At 40.9% G+C, this 20,273-nt stretch overlaps 2 protein-coding genes across 5 annotated transcripts in view; one reads left to right on the forward strand and one right to left on the reverse strand.

Annotated features, from left to right (window-relative positions):
• Positions 1–20,273, forward strand: part of Ufsp2 (UFM1 specific peptidase 2) — a 24,775-nt gene continuing 4,502 nt past the window's right edge. Inside the window, exons 1-9 of one of the 3 annotated variants that reach the window (XM_052752205.1) lie at positions 1–106; positions 3,496–3,575; positions 4,652–4,829; positions 4,911–4,977; positions 8,135–8,292; positions 8,667–8,859; positions 10,168–10,314; positions 17,358–17,522; positions 17,717–17,841. In XM_052752205.1, the coding sequence (XP_052608165.1) occupies positions 3,512–3,575; positions 4,652–4,829; positions 4,911–4,977; positions 8,135–8,292; positions 8,667–8,859; positions 10,168–10,314; positions 17,358–17,522; positions 17,717–17,841 (1,097 nt within the window). In that variant the 5' untranslated portion in view covers positions 1–106; positions 3,496–3,511. The other 2 variants (XM_052752207.1, XM_052752206.1) reach the window with 2 other exon arrangements.
• Ankrd37 (ankyrin repeat domain 37) overlaps positions 16,233–20,273 on the reverse strand; it is a 12,137-nt gene continuing 8,096 nt past the window's right edge. For both annotated transcript variants that reach the window (XM_052752213.1, XM_052752216.1), the window contains exons 5-6: positions 16,678–16,786; positions 16,233–16,501 (exon numbers count right to left, since the gene is read on the reverse strand). In XM_052752213.1, the coding sequence (XP_052608173.1) occupies positions 16,756–16,786 (31 nt within the window). In that variant the 3' untranslated portion in view covers positions 16,233–16,501; positions 16,678–16,755. The remainder of the gene's footprint in view (positions 16,502–16,677; positions 16,787–20,273) is intronic.

Genomic DNA, 20,273 nt, shown 5'->3' on the forward strand with positions numbered 1-20,273 from the left:
AGTCCATCGGCCGGAGCCCGCCCTTTGGCGGGCGTTGACGCCACTTCCGGGCGGACCTTGACTTGCGCGAGATCGTCATCCCTGTCATCTCCAGGTGGTGAACCTGGTAAGTGATTCCGATTGTCAGTGACCCTCCCGTGTTTCCTCCTAGGACTTCGGCAGCCTTTAGGAGAATGGCTCCAGCCCCCTGGGAGGAGCAGGCCCCGAGGGGCCAACGGTGGCGGTGCAAAATTTCCCCACTTGGGTCTCCCAGCTGCCTCAGCTGCACCAGGACACCCGACCTTCGGGATCAGTCATTGCACCTTGACAGTGAGGCACTCTTTGGCGTATTTGGAAGCTAAGAAGGAAGAACTTTTGATTTTGGAAAGACAGGCGTAACTTCCTCCAGTCTGCTCCCTTCGCTGACGTGGCGTCGCCTTCTCCCTGTCTTCTTCGCTCAGTCTCTGAGCTCAGCCGGGTCCCGCCATCTGTACCGCAGATGTCTGTCTTCTTCAGATACACTTTGCACCCTGAGCTTTCTCCCCTTTCTTCTGAACCCAATTCATAAATCTAGTCAACTGCTTCCTTTTAAATAGATCATTCGAACTCAGCCATTGTAGAGCTGACGCACCATTTCCACCCCCTCTCTCCACACTCCTCCTTCAGAATACACGTCTCTGCAGATAACCCACCTCACCCCTCTTGTGCCCACCAAGCACTTGACACATGTGCCTCATCTCAAGTCAATAATCAAATCTCTTGGGTTCTACTTCCGAGTGTCTGTAATAGCGCCCTCTTTACCCTTACCGTCTTGACCTTGGTCCTTGCCGTCATCCTATTGGGTCATATTCTAAGTAATCTTTTGCTTTGGTTTGGTTTTAAGACAGGGTCTCACAAAACCCAAGCTGTCCCTGGACTGGCTAGACAGCCGGGAATGACTTTGAAATCCCCATCTTCCTGCCTCCACCTGCCAAGTGTAGGCATTATAGTCATATACCACACATCTGTCTTCCTAGATGTTGTTTTAAGCAGGCCTTCAGCAGCTGGTCACTCTGTCTGGAATGGGCACTTTGACACATGCGCGCGCACACGCACATGCACATGCACGTTCGTGCACACACACACACACACACATACGTACATATGCCTCTTTCCTTTGGAAATTTCAAGGCTTCTTTTAATATCTACTTACTTGCCCCTCAGATTTCAGCTTAAGTATTACATCCCCAGAGAGGATCTTGATTCAGAAACCTCAAGAGACTCTGGGGCTTTCACATATGGTTTCTTAAGGAGTCTTCATAATATCCCAGTGAAGTTATATCTTTCTTTCCAAATTTACAGAAGAGAACAGACACGAGTGATTAAGTTAATCAGAATCATACAATAAGTACCTGAGTTATTTTTTTATTTTAAATTTTACTCTTGCTTGTCTTTTAAATCTTCAGTTTAAGTTTTTTTTATACAAATAGTAGTATTGTTCTTTCTTTATCATTCAAATAGTAGTATTGTTCTTTATCAAACATCTTACTGGGCCAGGTGGTAGTAGTGCACTCATTTAATTCCACCACCTGGGAGGCAGAGGCAAGTGAATCTTGGAGTTCAAGGCCAGCCTGGGCTACATAGTGAGTTCCAGGACAGCCAGAGCTTAACAGGAAAACCCTGCCTTTAACACACACACAAACACACACACACACACACACAAACACAAACAAAACACTTCTTATTGGTAGCTCTCACAGTATTTTCCAATTCTTTAGGGTTTGGTTTCTTATGATAAACAATAGTAGGATAAATGAACAGCATTATGTATTGAACTTTTTTATTGTTTGCATAGGACAAATTCAATGAAGTGAAATGGAGACATATGGTATGATCTTTCAACAGGTTACAGTGTATAAAATAAATAAATGCGCCGGGCAGTGGTGGCACACGCCTTTAATCCCAGCACTCGGGAGGCAGAGCCAGGCGGATCTCTGTGAGTTCGAGGCCAGTCTGGGCTACCAAGTGAGTTCCAGGAAAAGGCGCAAAGCTACATAGAGAAACCCTGTCTCGAAAAAACCAAATAAATAAATAAATAAATAAATAAATAAATAAATAAATGCTATCACTCTTACAGAAATGTGACAAGGAATTTGCAAAATACAAAACGGTAGTGGTACCTATTTCTTAAGGTTCTGTAGATCAAAGGTAATATACACCCCATGTCTGGTCATTTAGTCCAGTGTCCAGGTAATAGGTGTGAGTACTTGCCCATTTGTTTCAGGATAGGGTTCTTCTGTGTTAGTACCTTTGTGATTGCTGTAATAAAACACCATGCACATGACCAAGAGTTTACTTGCACTTTCAGTTCCAGAGATTTAAGAGTCTGTGGTGGTGTGGCAGAGGCGTGGCAAAGCCTCTGGAGCAGCAAATCAAGACGAGAGCTCACATCTTGATCCACACGCAGGAGGCAGAGAGCATCCTGAGAATGGTGGGAGGCTTTTGAAGCCCCAAAGCCTGCCTCCATGACACACTTCCTCCAACTGCATCACACCTCGTAATCCTTCCCAAACAGTTCCACCAACTGGGGACCAAGTCTTCAAACATGAGCCTATGGGAGGCCATTCTCTTTCAGAGCATCACAGTTTCCCACTGTGTACTGTAATTCTTCAGCCTGTTCAGGACGTATTGTACGAATCTGATAAAATCTTTGAAACATCAAGATCCACCCCCCACCCCGCACATACACACATAAACACATTATGATACAGGTCTTTTGTCGTAACTCATTTGCTACCTGAAACTCAGCGTATGGATTCAAATTAAGAACTGCTAGTCTCATCCATTTTGAGATGCCTTTTTTCTCTCTGTCAATGGTGACGTTGACCCAGGCCATGCGAATTCTGTCTAACATGCTTTCTCTAGCTATGGCGGCTAGGTTAGCATCCTTGTACTCTAATCTCGGGGTATTTTCTAAGTGTAAAATCGTGGTTGGACCTTTCAAGACGGAGAGGTCCACCAGTGTCTGCTCTCACCCTCAGTAATTACTTTGCTCTCAGTGACTTGGCCACAATCTCTCAGCACATTAGGCCCAGTGTTCTCGTCACATTCATAAACTAGTTTTTTACTGCTGATGTTTTCATGTCATTGCCAAGTACATCAAGACCATGGTTAGAAGTATTAGTGTGTTGATTCTGAACTGATTTTTCACACTGTAATCACTATGAAAGGAAGCAGTGGAGGCTTTTACATACTCCTGTGCCTGGGACAGCCTCATGCCAATTAATTAGAATCTCTGGCCGTGCCTCCTGGGTGTCAGAATTTTAAGCTCCCTAGGTGATTTCAGTACGGAATTAAGGTTTAAAAAACCCCCTTTTTAGAATGTGCAGGTATATTTGCGGTATATTTATGCATAAAGAAATAACTCATTAAATAAGTGAAAAATTAATGGCGTATTCTAAACTGAAGTAGATTCTAACTTATGTGAAGATGGGTCTGTCTTGCTTTACAAGGGAATTGCGGTTTCGTTTGTTCTAGGTGGTCTCCCAAAACTATGGATATACTCTTCCGAGTAAGAGGAGGCTTTGATCTGGCTTTTCAGCTAGCCCCTCCTAAAGGTACGTCTTCCCAAAACTTCCTTTGTTGTTGAATTTATAGTGATACATATTGAGGATAAGAAAAATAAACTAAACTCAAATTAAATGGGATTCAACTTTAGGTGCTGTATTCTAACTCCCTTTCCAGCCCACAGGGCATCTCTGTGTAAATTAAGAGATTTAACCTTCCTTATGAACCTTTAGGGCTATCTTGAAGAAAACTAACTCTCTCTCTCTCTCTCTCTCTCATACACACACACACACACACACACACACACACACACACACACACACACACACACGGGTAAAATATCCCTAATGAACACAATGTAAATAGACTGCCTGGAGCTGCACATGGCAGAGTTGTAAGTGTGTGTTACCCCATGTCCTGGTGCCCAGCTCTTTTAAACACTGTAGTCTACTGGAGTGTTAGAAGAAACTTGGAGGAGGAGAAAATCAGCGGGATCTTGCTGAAGCAAATCCCAGGATGTCTTCTAGTTGCTGCCTGAGGCTGATGCTGAACACTTGAGATGGAGAGTACCCAGGGAGGAGTGTGAGAAACTGCAGCCGAGATGCGATACTTTTGAGATGCTGCTGGCTGGGACATCGTGTCCAGGTTTCCAGGGAGCACTTGGTTAAATCTGAAACTCGAGGGAGAGTGGTCAGAATAGGGGGTGGAGAACGTGAGTTTGGAAGGGCAACAGCTAACTCCCTGATGGTAAATGAAACCATCCCTAAACATGCCGTCTGTGACGTTAGAGTCAGACATTCAGAAGATAAGGGATGAAAAGTGAAGGGGCATGAAGAGTGACTGCAAACGGGGGCAGGGTGTCTCTTTGAGGGTGTGGAAAATGCTGTAATGATAGCTTTTAAAACGTTAGTACTGGTCGTAAATTGTTACAGACGTGCTAAAAGCCATTGGATGGAATTGATGGTCTCAGAACTATAAAGCTAGAGAGGCCAGAATTGTGATAGTGATTGAAAGTTAGGGGAGGGGGTTTGGGAGTCAGGTTCGCTGTCCTCTGCTCTTGCCTTATGTTTAAAACCGTTCGTGTCAAAAGTTGAAGATCTCGCTGACCGTTTCGCCTCTCATTTAGACATGTTTGTCAAGAACGCACTAAAACAAGTGTTGGACGACCTCACTAGCAAGCTGTCGTCAGACGCTCTCGTGTTCAGAATCTGCAACAGCCCCGTGTATCTCTGGCCAAACAGCGACCTGAGCACGGGAGAGTTCACTGACAGCTCGACCTGTAAGAGCATAGTGCACTTCATTCAGTGAGTGTTTAAAGAGTTTCTGCAAATGTTCTCAAGGCATCATTCCGTGCTGGTAAATGTCTTTGTATATTAAAATTTTAGATTGGAGCAGGAAGAGGATACGAAGCGAAAATTCATAAAAAAGAAAGACAAAAAGTTACCAGACATGGTAAGCAAGTCTGTCTTTTCTACTGATAAAACATTAAATCCTTGCATTTGGATAAGTGAGGTACAGGTGATAACTTTATCTTGCCCTTCTAGAATATCGAGGCCTGTCGGTTTTACATATCTAAATACTTTTTTCTTGTTGTAGTGTGTAATTTTGGAGATGTTATTTTGTTTCGATCTTGCAAAACCAAAAATGATTTGAGTAGGTCTACAAATTGCTTAAAAGTAAATGAAAGGGACCCATTCATAAACTTGATAAAGTGATACATCATGTAATGCAAGACGGTGTTGAAGGGGTTCTTTTTTTTCACATTGTCTGTTTGTTCTGCTGATTTTTAAACCAGTGTTATTGGGGCCCACCACGTGCATAAGTTCCAGAGACAATTCTCCAAGGCAGGAAGTTGTACAAAGTTATTCCTGCAGTGTTTTTCTGGGCTGGACAGGAGGCATTAACTAATCCGCTGGCTAGGAAGATGGAAGTGGTCAGATCTGACCGCTGTCTTGACTTCCTTTCCCAATGCTGTGATAAAATACTCTGACCAAAGCGACTTAGGAGAGTTTAGTTTAGCTCTTGGGACATGACACAGCTGGGTAGAATGAGCAAGCATGTCTGTGTGCTGCTGCTCAGTTCCTTTATTTATACAGCCCAGGATCCCAGTCAGGGAATGGTGCAACTTCATTTAACCTAATCAAGACCATCCCCCGCAGGCGTGCCCAAAAGCCCATCTCCCAGGTGACTTTAGACTCTGTCAAGTCGGCAGTCAACACTAACTACGTAGACATATTTAGGAGACACAATGGGCTGACTTGGAACTAATTTGATACGGCATAACTAGTTCCTTCCTTGAGTAGACATGGAAAGTGGGTGTTCTAGTTTGCTTTCTGCTTCTTTGATAAACCCCAGGACCAAAAGCAGCTTGGCGATGTGGGGGATGCTATTTGGTTTACAGGTCTGCATCACAGGCTTGCACCGAGGGAAGGCAGGGCAGGAACAGAAGCAGGAACCAGGGAGGAAAGCTGCTTGCCCTCCTGGCTCATGCGCAGCCAGCTTTTGATACTACCCAGAACCACCTGCCCAGGGATGGTACCACCCACAGTGGGCTCAGCCCTCCTACATCACTTGGCAATCAAGAAAATACCCACAGACCAGTCTAGTGGAGGAAATTCTCCAGTTGAGTACCCTCTTTCCAGATGTATCCAGGAGATAGCAAAGATTAGCCCACATTTGGGGGAAGAGGAGTTCAGTTTGGGTTATATTTAAGACACCACTGAGATACACTGATGAACTGTTAAATTAAAAAACACAGAGTGTACCAAAACCATGGCTGAGAGATAATGATTTGGAAATTACTCAAAGAGTATGCACTTGGAGGAGCATGGTAGTTATTCTGCAGTATGCTCCCCAGTATGGGGTCATTTTGTGCTTGTGATTAGATTCCCATATCTTTAGCTGGCATATTAGAGAAGTTGTGTCCTAGCATACCATATTAGACGAGCAGGTGCTTTCCATGTGTTCTGAGTTGGTGATGTTGACATATTTGTCAGTTACTTATGACGTTTACCAGTTGTATCCACTGTAAAGTACTGTTTTCCATTATAACTAATATCTCATGGAAGGCAGTGTGTCTGTTACTTATGGCATTTACCAGTTGTATCCACTGTAAAGTACTGTTTTCCATTATAACTAATATCTCATGGAAGGCGGTGTGTCTGGTAGCCTTTTGAAATTTTCTTTTTGGTGTTCCCTACTTTGATCAAATACATTAGTCCAGATGTATCATGTACTTTCCCTGTTCCAGATTGGGAATCAGCCATTCTCCATGGAGCATCCACATGTATGTTTACTGTGCACACACAGGCACCCACACACAAAATGCACATTCATATTTACCTGTATAAATTGTATTTCTGCTTCTAGTTCTACTTCGGCCTCACAAACTTTCTAACTGATCCCGGTGAGAAGCCTCCAGGATCCTCTGATTCTGGCATCCTCTAATTCTGCTGATTTGTTCCATACACAGAAAGAAATTTCAGGGTTGTTGTAGACCGAGAGCATATAGTTCTTTGGTTTGGGTACTTTTTGTTTTGTTGGTTTGTTGTTTTGAGACAGGGTCTCACCCATACAACTCTGGCTGGCCTGGAACTTGATAAGTAGACCAGCCTGGCTTCAAATTCACAGAAATCCAGCTGCTGAGAAATTTTATCTGATGGTGTTTTGTTGTTTTTTTTTGTTTTGTTTTGTTTACTTTAGGTCTGTGCAAAAGTGTAAAGAATAGCATAATAACCCAGTGTGCCCTACACGTGACTCTAACACTTATAAACGTGGACAGTCTGATTCCATCTTCACTTGCCACTCACTCTATATTCATGCAGATTATTTTAAAGCAGAAAGGGATTTCCTGTAGTTACTGTTGTACCCAGAGTCCCCAGAGACCACCAAGAGATCAAATCCCATGCAAAAGCAAAGAGTCTTTGCATTGCGAGTTAACTCGGGACTCTCCGTCTGTCTGATGCAGCAGCAGAGCAGGAGAGACCCTGAGCAGCAATGGGGCAGGGTTTTTAAAGCAAGGGGGGCTTGGAGTCTACAGACTACATAGGAACAGCGGCTAAGGTTAGTTGGGGGTTACAGTTACCATTTTTGGACAGGCCTGGACAAGTCCCAGGCTTTGTCCTTGAGCTGCCATGGAGGCTGGTGGCCAAGCACGTACTGACTGTGGTGGCTGACTCTGTGGCCCAGGCTCTGTCCTTGAGCTGCCATGGAGGCTGGCTGGCCTAGCACGTACTGACTGTGGGGGCTGGTTCAATGACCCAGGCTGTCACATTGACCCATGCATGTAGCTCTAAGTTGGTGTGGGGTCCCAGACAGTAAACAGTTGGCTGAACCTTGAGCAGTCAGAGTACGTGCAGAAAGGGAGCTACTGCAAGGACTATGTCTTTTGTTCACAGCCCTCCCAGAAACAGCTTGCTCAAGTCTCAGGAAACTGAAATTGAGGCCTGAACTCTGAATGAAGACTGAGCAGTCTGTGATGGCATCTGCCTGGTCCTTTCAGTTACTATCTATAATGTAGCTTTATATATCATCCTTTAAAAATCTATTTACTTTTTAGATTCAGTGTTTAATGTTCCACAAGTTGACTCTTAACTATCTGTCTGTGTAGCAACAAATAGTAAATATAGAGCTCATGCTGGAAATATCAACCTCTCTGGGAGCTGTAACCCCCATCATTGAAAGGGAAAATGAAGAACACCACTACATTAATATGAGCTTGCCGATCGATGCGGTTGTATCTGTTGCTCCCGAAGAAACATGGGGAAAGTAGGTATTTTTATAGTACTAATACCACATTTAAATGAGGACCCTTCTATAAAGTAATCAGAACTCAGTTCTTTTAAAAATAGGACATAAGTCATATCCGGGGTGATGGGCTACTTTTACTGTGATGTACTCCTTGTTTTCAACCTAAGAGTCATTGAATAGTTAAATATTTATTTGGAAGAGATAGGAAAGCACACCAAAACCTAGAAGGCTTCCCTCTATCCACCCAGAGCAAATACAATTACTTTGACTTTGCGTAATTTAGACTTTGATAAACCTTGTCCAGTGGAATTTTTGTACTCTATTCAGAGCTACACATCTTCATTTTAGCCTCTATACCTTTTGTTAATTCACTTAAATATTTCCTTCTACAGAGTTCGAAAACTTCTAGTGGATGCAGTTCTTAATCAACTAGTTGATGTGGAAAAATGCATTTTGAGATATATGAAAGGAACATCCATTGTAGTCCCTGAACCACTGCACTTCCTATTGCCAGGGAAAAAAAATCTTGTAACAGTTTTATATCCATCAGGAATTCCAGATGGTCAGCTGCAGGCCTATAGAAAGGTAAAAGTGGATCATTATTATGAGAAAAAAGTCTCTTGTTCATTTTGTGCTTAATTATAATTTGTAGTAAGTATAAATTATTTTATGGTTTAATTTAAAAATATAGAAATGGGCTACTGTACAAAAATTTTTTGAAATTTCTTTGTGATGTGTTTAGTAATGAAAACATATTACTTTAGTATAGCATGTAACGCTTTAATTTCAAGTGCACAGTGTGGATCATATAATTGTGAAGTGTTACCATTTTTCATAGTGAAAAATAGAAATGGCAAGTACATGCCTAGAGTAGCTGATGGGTGTTAAGAAGTTCCTTTCCCCTCGGTTAGCTCCAGATTTGAGAAAGACAACAGGACAATGCAAAAGCAATGGTGGAGCCGGGCGGGTGGTGGCGCAAGCCTTTAATCCCAGCACTCGGGAGGCAGAGCCAGGCGGATCTCTGTGAGTTCGAGGCCAGCCTGGTCTCCAAAGCGAGTTCCAGGAAAGGCGCAAAGCTACACAGAGAAACCCTGTCTCGAAAAAAACCAAAAAAAAAAAAAAAAAAAAAAAAAAAGCAATGGTGGAATCCATGCTAATTCTGACTATGATACACGGTAATAGTCAACCACAAATAAGGTTATTTAAGTTTCATTAGAGAAGTTTTGGAGAAAACCTGTCCAGCATTTAAAGAAATGAGATTTATCAACAGAAGGACTGGTTTTAGAAAATGTCTTTTGGACCTGTGGCCTTGCCTAGCACTCACCAAATCATGCCCTAAACTCTGCTCCTAAGTCCAAATATTGGAGATAAATGGATTTTCAGATACTGTGCAAGCTGACCTGTCGAAACCACTAAAGTATGTTGGAGTTTGGCCAGACTTTTAGGATAAGTATTGTATGTTTCTATGAGGTTGAGAAAATGGTGCGTTACATTTTGGTAATTTACATATTGGTAAATGTTTCTATTCATGCCATCTTGGTTGGTTTTAAATCACAAGCTTCTACTCTGTATTTAATGAGTGCACTTACATGTCTAAAGTATTGTAAACATGGCTGTCCAAAGTCCTTTGACATCTCATTGTGAACTATAATTTCTCATTTCCAAAACATCCCAATTCTCACAGGTGATTTTCCCATTTCTGTCATCCCTTCTAGTCTCTGCTAGAGGGGTGTAAATTGGTTTCAGTCTACTCACCAATTGACCTTGGTGACTCAAGTCATGTTTTTGAAAGCTTATAGCTAACATATTTTCTGTCTTATAAGTATTGAGTTTGAGTGTTTTAACTAAAAATCTAAAATTCTTTTCTTTGTTTATTGATTCTGGTTTATTTAGGAGTTACATGACCTCTTCAATCTGCCTCATGACAGACCTTATTTCAAAAGGGCTAACGCTTATCACTTTCCAGATGAACCATATAAAGATGGCTGCCTTAGAAACCCACATACTTACCTGAGTCCGCCTAACATAGAGGGTAGCATGGTGAGTTTAACTAGTTTTTATAAGAGTTGATCAATTGCTGTCATTCACTGCTTTGGATTGGTTCCCAAGAGAAGTTTTTAAGAATTGATTCCTGTGGTTGATATACTGTGCACCCCAATAAACTTATCTGGGGGTCAGAGAACAGAACAGCCACTATATTAAACATAAGTTTAGGCAGTGGTAGCACACGCCTTTAATCCCAGCATTCTGGAGGCAGAAATCCCTCTGGATCTCTGTGAGTTCAAAGCCACACTGGCAACAGCCAGGCATGGTGACACACACTTTTAATCCCAAGAAGCAATGGCAGGAGGCAGAAAGGTATATAAAGCGTGAGGACCAGGAACTGGAGGCTTTTTAAGCTTTTAGCTTTGAGCAGCAGTTCAGCTGAGATCCATTCAGATGAGGACACAGGCTTTCAGTCTGAGGAAACAAGATCAGCTGAGGAATTGGCAAGGTGAGGTTGGATGTGCCTTGTTCTGTTTTCTCTGATCTTTCAGGGTTCATCCCAATACCTGGCTCCAGGTTTGTTTTTATTAATAAGACCTTTTAAGATTCGTGCTACAGATTTCTCTTGTAAAAAATAATTTATCACTTGTCTCTTTTAAGCCTTTGTTTAAGACCTTATTTGAGGAGCCAGGCATGGTGGCGCACACCTTTAATTCCAACACTTAGGAGGCAGAGGCAGGCAGGTCCCTGAGTTCGAGGCCAGCCTGGTCTACAGAATGAGTTCCAGGACAGCCAGGACTACACAAAGAAGAGAAACCCTGTCTTGAAAAACCAAAACCAAAACAACAAAAATCAAAAAAACCTCCTTTAAGATAACTGTAATTAGTGGATGGAGAGATGGTTTCGTATTTAGGAGTGTTTGCTGTTCTTCCATAGGACCTGAGTTTGGTTCCCAGAACTCATATCAAGTGACTCACAGCTGCTGTTACTGCAACTCTAGGAGACCTATGCTGCCTTCTAGCGCGCACACACACACACACACACACACACACACACACACACACACACACACACACTACACACACACACACAAAATAAGTCTTCTTAAAAAAATAGCAGTAGGCCGGGCGGTGGTGGCGCACGCCTTTAATCCCAGCACTCAGGAGGCAGAGCCAGGCGGATCTCTGTGAGTTCGAGGCCAGCCTGGGCTACCAAGTGAGTTCCAGGAAAGGCGCAAAGCTACACAGAGAAACCCTGTCTCGAAAAACCAAAAAAAAAAAAAAAATAGCAGTAATTAGCTTTGAGTGGTAGTACACATATCTTTAATCTCAGCAAGTCCAGGCTAGCCAGAAAGACCCTGCCTCAAAAAAGATAGCAGTAATTAATGATCTAAAAGGGTTATCAATGGAGAGTATTTACCACATTTCTCCTACTAAAATAACATTCTCTGATTTCTCGAAAGGTTTTTTCCTTTTTTCTCATTCTGCACCTGACAAATCATGCTAATTAAGGGGATAGTCTCCCCAAGCCATAGTATGGACAAGGCTAAGACGCTGCCCTCTGTAGTCTACCTCTTGTATCTGGTTGCAGACTCTCGATATAAGTGCTTAGATAACTGGATTGGTGGAGAGTGAGGACAGGGGTTAAATTAAGGGTACATGAAAGCCAGTAAAAAGAATCTCATTGTCATCCAGGAGCGGGAGCACGGGAACAGCCAGGCCTCTTAGAAACTGGAGCTGGGGGCTGGAGAGATGGCTCAGAGGTTAAGAACACTGACTGTTCTTCCAGAGGTCCTGACTTCAATTCCCAGCAACCACATGATCTATAATGAGATCTGGTGCCCCCTCCTGGCCTGCAGGCATACATGGAGGCAGAATGTTGTATACATAATAAATAAATCTTTAAAAAAAAAAAAAAAAGAAAGAAACTGGAGCTGGCTCAGGCTCTCTGATGGCCTGGCAGGCTCCTTGCTGGCTTTCTGCTGCTAGCCCTTCCTGGCCTGGTCAGCCCCTGCCCTCTGCACCAGCCTTGTTTGAGTTATGTGAAACTTCTTCCTGTTCCTCTTTGAGCTATCCAGCCTGACCTCTCTCCTTGTTGAGCTATCCAGCCTGACCTCTCTCCTTGTCCCTCTGCTCTTACTGCTGGGTTCGCTGTGCACTTCTCAGTTTCGATTACAAAGGAAGAAAATGTGACTGGCCATCTTGGATGGCACTCTTTCAGTGCCTTCTGAGTGTCCAGGAGTTTCATAAGGAAATCTTAAGAATCAAAATGAGTAAACGCTGTGATAACTGAGAGAGGACTGAGGTTTTGGTCTTAGCCGTAACAGCCCCATCTGAATGAACAGACCAGCTTCCTCTGGTGTAGCATTAGCTGAACACCCACCATTACATGTAACCCATGAGTCTAGAGTCAACATTCTAGAGATGGTAAATGATTTCACTTACTTCGAGAAGATAAGAAGAAATCCCAAGAAACCTATTGTCCGACTCTTGCTCTGTCACGGAATCATAGAGTAAGAAATAGTGTTTAATGTTACAGTGGAACTCTGAGTGGCCCTCTACAAGCTCCTGACTTAAATATTTTTTCTCTCAAACTAGATTCAGAACTCCATGGTTTATATTGCATCCTGTATTTATTTTAAATTCTTAATAGTTGTTTACAAAAAGCCCAAGATCATAAAGCATTAAGTGCATACTGATTGATTTTGACAATAAAATCCGTTCCTTATCCATGTTACAAAGTGCAAAAGGCATTTCTTTATTTTAATATTTATAATATTTGACCTGTGTATGTCACACACATATACATGTGTATATACATACATTGGTACACACTATATTTCACAGCATAGCAAAGAAATGAATAACTAGGAGTCCTACTCAGTTAAGAACCAGAACATTACCAACTTGTCTACTGCTATGTCTCCTCCCTACCTCCTCAGCCCACAGTCCCACAGTGACTCCTACACAGTCAGCCTCCACACCTGCTGCTTGCACATCTGTGCGTTCAGCCCACAGTCCCACAGTGACTCCTACACAGTCAGCCTCCACACCTGCTGCTTGCACATCTGTGCGTTCAGCCCACAGTCCCACAGTGACTCCTACACAGTCAGCCTCCACACCTGCTGCTTGCACATCTGTGCGTTCAGCCCACAGTCCCACAGTGACTCCTACACAGTCAGCCTCCACACCTGCTGCTTGCACATCTGTGCGTTCAGCCCACAGTCCCACAGTGACTCCTACACAGTCAGCCTCCACACCTGCTGCTTGCACATCTGTGCGTTCAGCCAATCCTAGGTCAGAAATATCTTTTAAAAAAAAAAGTCCGCCTTGAATGTATATATTGTTGCCTTGCTGTTATTTCCTAGAAAACATAGTAGCCATTTATATAGTCTTTTCATTGTTTTTGTCTAAGATAGGTAATCTAGAGATTATTTAAAGTAACTGGGAGGATATTCATGAGTTATAAAAAAATACTGTACCATTTTTCATAAAGAGCCTAAGTATCCAAGATTTTGTATCTGCACTGGGTCCTGGGACAGTTTTCTAAGGATGCTAAAGGGCCATTGCACAGAGACACATTCATCCTTCTCCCTCCCATTTTTGTGTTTCTTAAGAGCTTTGTATGTATGTATGTATACATATAAGGTATACATTACTTTAGCAATATTTGTTTCATTCTGACTTTTATAAAAATCTTACCATTGTATATGCAGTCTTCTACAGCTTTTTCACTCAACATTCTATATCTAAAGTTCATCTTATTTGGTCTCACTATGGTTTAGTTGTCTTGATTCCTGTATAATAAACATCTTTATAACTTTTTCCAGGATTTTTGTGATTTTAGGCAGCCTTCCTATGAACAGTCCCATTCATGTCTCCTGTGTGAAACAGTTGTAAACAGTTGCTATTTTTTTTTTTAAATTTTTGTCTCTTTATTTCCCTGAACCATTTCAGGGAAAGTTATAAACTTCATGTTATTTACCCCTATACATTTCATCTGATCTCCCAGTAAAAATGGATGTGCTTATTATAGAAATCCAGTTTACTGTGTCCATTATCATGTCTTAGTCACTGCTGGATGCAGTTTGATAATATTTTGTTAAGATTTTTTTCATTGTGGGGCAGTGGTGGCGCACATCTTTTATCCCAGCATTCAGGAGGCAGAGGCAGGCAGATCTCTGTGAGTTCCAGGACAGCCAGGGCTGTCACACAGAGAAACTCTGTCTTGATTTATGTATATATAATCTTTATTTGTAACTGACATTTCCTTATAGTTTTCTCTTAGTTAAAAAAATGTACCAGTGACACACAACATTTGGGAAATGCTCCATCTTTTAAATTTCTAGAGTTTATATACGATTGGCATGTTATTTTCTTGATCATTTGATATGAAAGCCTGAAAAACAACCTGGACTTTAGCATTTTTGTTGTGTTATTCTTTTTTTAAGAGATTTTATTTTTGATTGTGTGTGTGTGTGTGTGTGTGTGTGTGTGTGTGTGTGTGTGTGTGTGTGCGAGCACATGTGTGAAGGTGGCTGTGGAAACCAGAAGTGCTGGATCCCTCTGGAATTGGACTAACAGGTGGTTGTGCACTGCCTGCTGTGGGTGCTGGGAACTGAGCTCAGTCCTCTGCAAGAGCAGTATGCACTCTCAACTGCTGAGCCGTCTCTCCAGCCTCTCTGTGAATATTCTTAATAATATTCAGTTTTGTTAGTGATTATGAGACATTATCATATTTACCTAGGTCTTAATTCCTCATATAGTTGTATTTTCTTTTTAATCTTTATATCACTTTATGATTTTTTTCCTTCCTTTAAACATTTGCCTTTGATAACCCCTCTTTATAACTTTTGTTTTCTGTCTCACTAATTTTGGTGTTTTACTTTGTTTCTTTGATTTAATGTGTTTCTTCTGATTTCTTAAGTTGGAACTTAGACTGTTGCTAATCTTTCCTGTTTTCTAATGTAGAGTTTTAAATTGCAGATAAAGCACTACTTTTATTGTAATCTATAATTTTAATTTGAAAGATTTTTGTCTTATTCACTTTTAAGTATTTTTACATTTATATATGATGGCACTTCAATCTTTCTTTTAGAAAATTATTTAACATCCACCATATGTTTATGATCTTTGCCTACTGTTAGGAAGACAGTCTAAACCAGAGGACTCATTTGCTGTAAAAAAAAAAAAAAAAAAAAAAAAAAAAAAAAAAAAAAAGGCATTAGGAAGATGTCCTAAAGCAGAGGACTCATTTGCTGTAAAGGCTGTGACAGATGATACATACTGGGTAGCTGCAGACTGTAGAAATGTCTGTGTCACAGTTCTGGAAGCTGGAAGTCCAAAATTAGCATCACTCAGTTAAACTAAAAGTATCTCCAGGGCCATTCTCCCTCCCACAGGCTCCTGAGGAATAGTCATTCTTCATCTCCTCAGCTTCAGATAGTTGCTAGCTAGCATTCCTTGGCTGTGGTCACAGCATTCAGAGCTGATTCCTCTTGTTCCTCTGTGATAAAGATGCATATGCATGCATTTAGTGCCTCCCTGGCTAGACCAGAATAACTTTCCTACCTCTCCATCTTAAGTCCTTAATCATATGCATAAAGTAGGACTGCTGCTGTTCTGGAGGTTAGGACATAGATAGCTTTGGGAGCGGCCAGTTTTCTTCCTACCAAATAATCTGATTCTACATTTTCAGTTTACACCTTGTCAGTCTGTTGCCTAATCGTCTTGTGAGTGCCCTGTATTTCTTCACAACTTCGAGTTTTAAAAAAATAATATGTGCCAGGCAGTGGTGGCGCACACCTTTAATCCCAGCACTCGGGAGGCAGAGGCAGGTGGATCTCTGTGAGTTCGAGGCCACCCTGGTCTACAGAGCTAGTCCAGGACAGACTCCAAAGCTACAGAGAAACCCTGTCTCGAAAAACCTAAATAAATAAATAAATAAATAAATAAATAAATAAATAAATAAAATGCTTTGTCAAAAGTTCATTTTTATTTAGCATTATACTGCCAGGAAGAATCTTATGGCATCAGTCCCCATTTTAGTCATTGATAACACACACCAGCTGTAGTCAATGGCAGGTCTACAAAACCACGGAAGTGTTGTTCCTGTGTTCCGTTGTACAGAACCTACTTCTGTTCGTTTGTGTATTCCTTTATTTCTTCCTTCCTTCAGTCATCATTTACTCAGCAGCAGCATGTTTATCAGCTGTGGGACCTGCCTTTTGTGGAATTAGAGCCTAGAAATGAATAAGGTACAACATAAGCTTACTAGCCTAGCCCACGTTCTAGTGTTGATAGGCAGACACTGAAAATATAATCAGTTATATGTGAAATAGCTGTAATTACTTAGAAATTATATATATATATATATATATATATATATATATATATATATACATGCATACATACTTACATGAAGTCAGGAGAGAGTTGATAGACAGGACAAAGGGCAGGCATGAGAAAGTGATCATGCCATTTTTAAGTAGGCTGGTCATGGATGGTTTCTGGCATTGAACAGAGACCTGAATGGAAAAGGGTTCATGCTGTAAAATTAATTGGGAAAAGGATATTTCCAACCAAGAAAAATATAAGGCTTCATGATCAGATAACCATTGACATATTTAAAACTAATTAAATTAAGAAAGGGGAGAAGAAAGTATAGGAGCTAGCATTGTTAAGCCAGAATACATATCTTTCTAGTAGGTCCATTGGAAAGGACTCTGGACTTATAAGAAAAAGCCAAACATGTATAATATTGAGCCATTGTTCTGTGAAGGCATTTTTATAAGGCTCTAAAGTGGTGGTTCTCAACCTTCCTAATGCTGACACCCTTTAATACAGTTCATCATGTTATAGTGCCCCCAGACCATAATATTATTTTTGTTTCTACTTCCTAACTGTACATTTGCATCTGTTATGACTTGTAGTGTAAATATCTGTGTTTTCTGATGGTCTTAGTTGACCCCTGTGAAAGAGGTCGTGACCAACAGGTTGAGAACCACTGGTCTATCTCTGAAACAGTAAACATGACTCTGGTGGTTCAACAGAGCATGTACTTCTGTCTTTAATAAATACGACATTTCTTTTTTATAGGTTTGTGTGGTCCAGGGCATCTATGCTTATCATCACTATATGCAGGATCGGATAGATGATAATGGCTGGGGCTGTGCTTATCGGTCCCTACAGACCATCTGCTCATGGTTCAGACATCAGGGATACACAGAGAGGTCCATTCCAACACACAGAGAAATTCAGCAGGTACAGAACTTGCCATTTGAAATTAAAACCAGCTTTCAATATGCCCTTGATAGTTATTATTACCCCATGGCATAGATTTATTTTTATTTTGAAGAAATGTATTGTTTTAGTGGTAATTAATTAAAATACCCTAAATGTGATTTTAATAGCTGTCTGGCGTATGGATTTTTATTTTGTGTGTTTTAATACTAAAGGCTCTTGTTGATGCCGGAGACAAGCCAGCAGCATTTGTGGGATCACGGCAATGGATTGGATCTATTGAAGTACAGCTGGTGCTAAACCAACTGATTGGTGTCACTTCAAAAATACTGTTTGTTAGGTAAGGACACTTTATAAACCAGATACATCCATTCTAAAGTAATAGAAAAATGGCATTTCCTCCGTATTTATTTCCAATCATTGCTCTTGTTCATTAACTCATTGCTTTATAAATCTCTTTTTTTTAAACAAGCTGTGATACATACATGTATTCTCTGGACCTAATTTTAGTCTGTACATGGAAAACATAGAAATATCTTTGGGTAAAGTTCTGTATACAAAATGAAGTTTGCTAATGTTTAAATCTTCAAAAAGTCTTCTAAGGAGAAAACCAAATTTTGATCACTGACTATTATGTTTTTCTTTTGTTCTGTTTCTTGCTAACATGTTAACAAACCAACAAATATACAAATAATATATTCAACTTACATTTTCTACAATTCTAATAATAAGAGAAAATATTAATTAGCACATATCAATTTCTCTGACCATAACTTGCTTTTTTATTAAACGCCTAAGAAGTTTTAATTTCATCACCATAAATGTTATACTCTCATTTCTCACATATAGTATAAAATATTTACTAAATAAATAAAATATAACATTATTGCAGTCAACACTAAAATCCAAGAGACAAGAGCTCCTTGGTTCAGGCAGGGAATACTCCTGAGTTGGAGATTCCCCAGGCTGTGACAGATATGCCCCAGAGGCTGACATAGATGGACAGAGGCCTGAGGAGCCACACTCGTGCGGCATTGAGCAGGGACATCATGGTTGTCATTTAGAGTGAGTGCATTGCCCAACATACTGGGCTAGGTGGTTTGGGGGGCCATAGCTACCACCCCAGAGAAGGATTCTGGCTATGCCTAGTATAATAACCAACTACTTTAGGCAAACCAGTTACTAGGGATCCCACCCTACCTAACTCCCAGGTACAACAGAAAAATAAAAATAAAAATAAATTTAAAAACTGGGAATGACTTTTATTCTACTTTGTTAAATACTACGTTAAATATTTACAGACTTTTTCCATGGGCTTACATTTTAAACCGTGTTGTTTTGGTAACTACAATAACAGTGCCTATTCTCCAAGTACTTATAGTATATTTGATCTCACAATTGGAATTGTGAAAATCAGTAAGAAATAATGGCAGACAAAGTAGTAAAGAACTATTTTAAAAATTGAAGATTGGGCCGGGCGGTGGTGGCACACACCTTTAATCCCAGCACTCGGGAGGCAGAGGCAGGCGGATCTCTGTAATTTCAGGACCAGCCTGGTCTACAGAGCGAGATCCAGGAAAGGCATAAAGCTACACAGAGAAACCCTGTCTCGAAAAACAAAACAAAAAAAATTGAGGCTTGGAACCGATGAGGTGAAAAGCACTTGCCACCAAGCCTGAGTTTAATTCATGGGACCTCCATATGTGTGCCATGGCACAGGTATACACATGCACATTCACAAAATAAGTGTTTTAAGAAATTACAGAATGTTTTGATATGTTAAAACATTTGTATGCTGCCTGCTCAGCCAGGTGTTTACCAGGTCTTACAGCACCTGGTACCTCCACAAAAGTAATGGGTCTACTGATGATGATTCAGCGTACATTTTTTTTTTACTTTATAATGATGTGAAATTACTTGTGGATTTTTCATTTGATCTTTCAAATATGCAGTACAAGACTGATGACAGAGGGCAGTATCAACAAGGCTTAGCTTCCAGTTAACCTTTCATGAAGGGAAACAAGTGGGGTGTGTTGCTAAGCTCTGATATTTCATAGTTAGAGATACTAGATGAATTTTTACTCACAATATTTTCAGCTTAGAATGCTGAGGAGTATATGTACTGTTCCTTCTGTCTTTCTCTTCTCAAAAGTGAAAAGGACTTAGTATGTCCAAATACTCCATGAAATAGGGTACACTTGAAAACACTGAGGTTTTCACAGAAGAATATATTAGTCCTAGAATCTCCTCTATCTTGTACATGTGATGGCTGTTACTGATCCCAATTTAAAGACAGAACATATAGGCTTTGAAAAAGGACAAGGTGACTAGTTTCAATCTCATGTTAAAAACACAAAACCTGCCAGGCGGTGGTGGCGCACACCTTTAATCCTAGCACTCAGGAGGCAGAACCAGGCGGATCTTTGTGAGCTCAAGGCCAGCCTGGTCTACAGAGCGAGATCCAGGAAAGGCACAAAGCTACACAGAGAAACCCTGTCTCCAAAAACCAAAAACCAAAAACAAAACAAAAAAAAGCTTTATGTTGTCGGAAGCAGGAAGCAGAAAGCTGGAGTCTTTTTGTTTCTTCCCTAGTTAGTATCCTTAAAATGTTAGTTTATGTTGCTTTAAGTTGCATCTGAATCAGGTCCCTACACTTAATGTTTTTTTTTTCAAGATCCATGAACAAAAAAGACTGAAAGTAGTGCTAATCTCCCCCCCTCCCCCAACTCCTTACTTGACTGAGTGCTGAAAACAGTTGTCTGATAGGAGATG

This window comes from Peromyscus californicus, unplaced genomic scaffold, assembly GCF_007827085.1.
Source record: "Peromyscus californicus insignis strain IS unplaced genomic scaffold, ASM782708v3 Scaffold_23__1_contigs__length_62951481, whole genome shotgun sequence".
Lineage (NCBI taxonomy): Eukaryota > Metazoa > Chordata > Mammalia > Rodentia > Cricetidae > Peromyscus > Peromyscus californicus.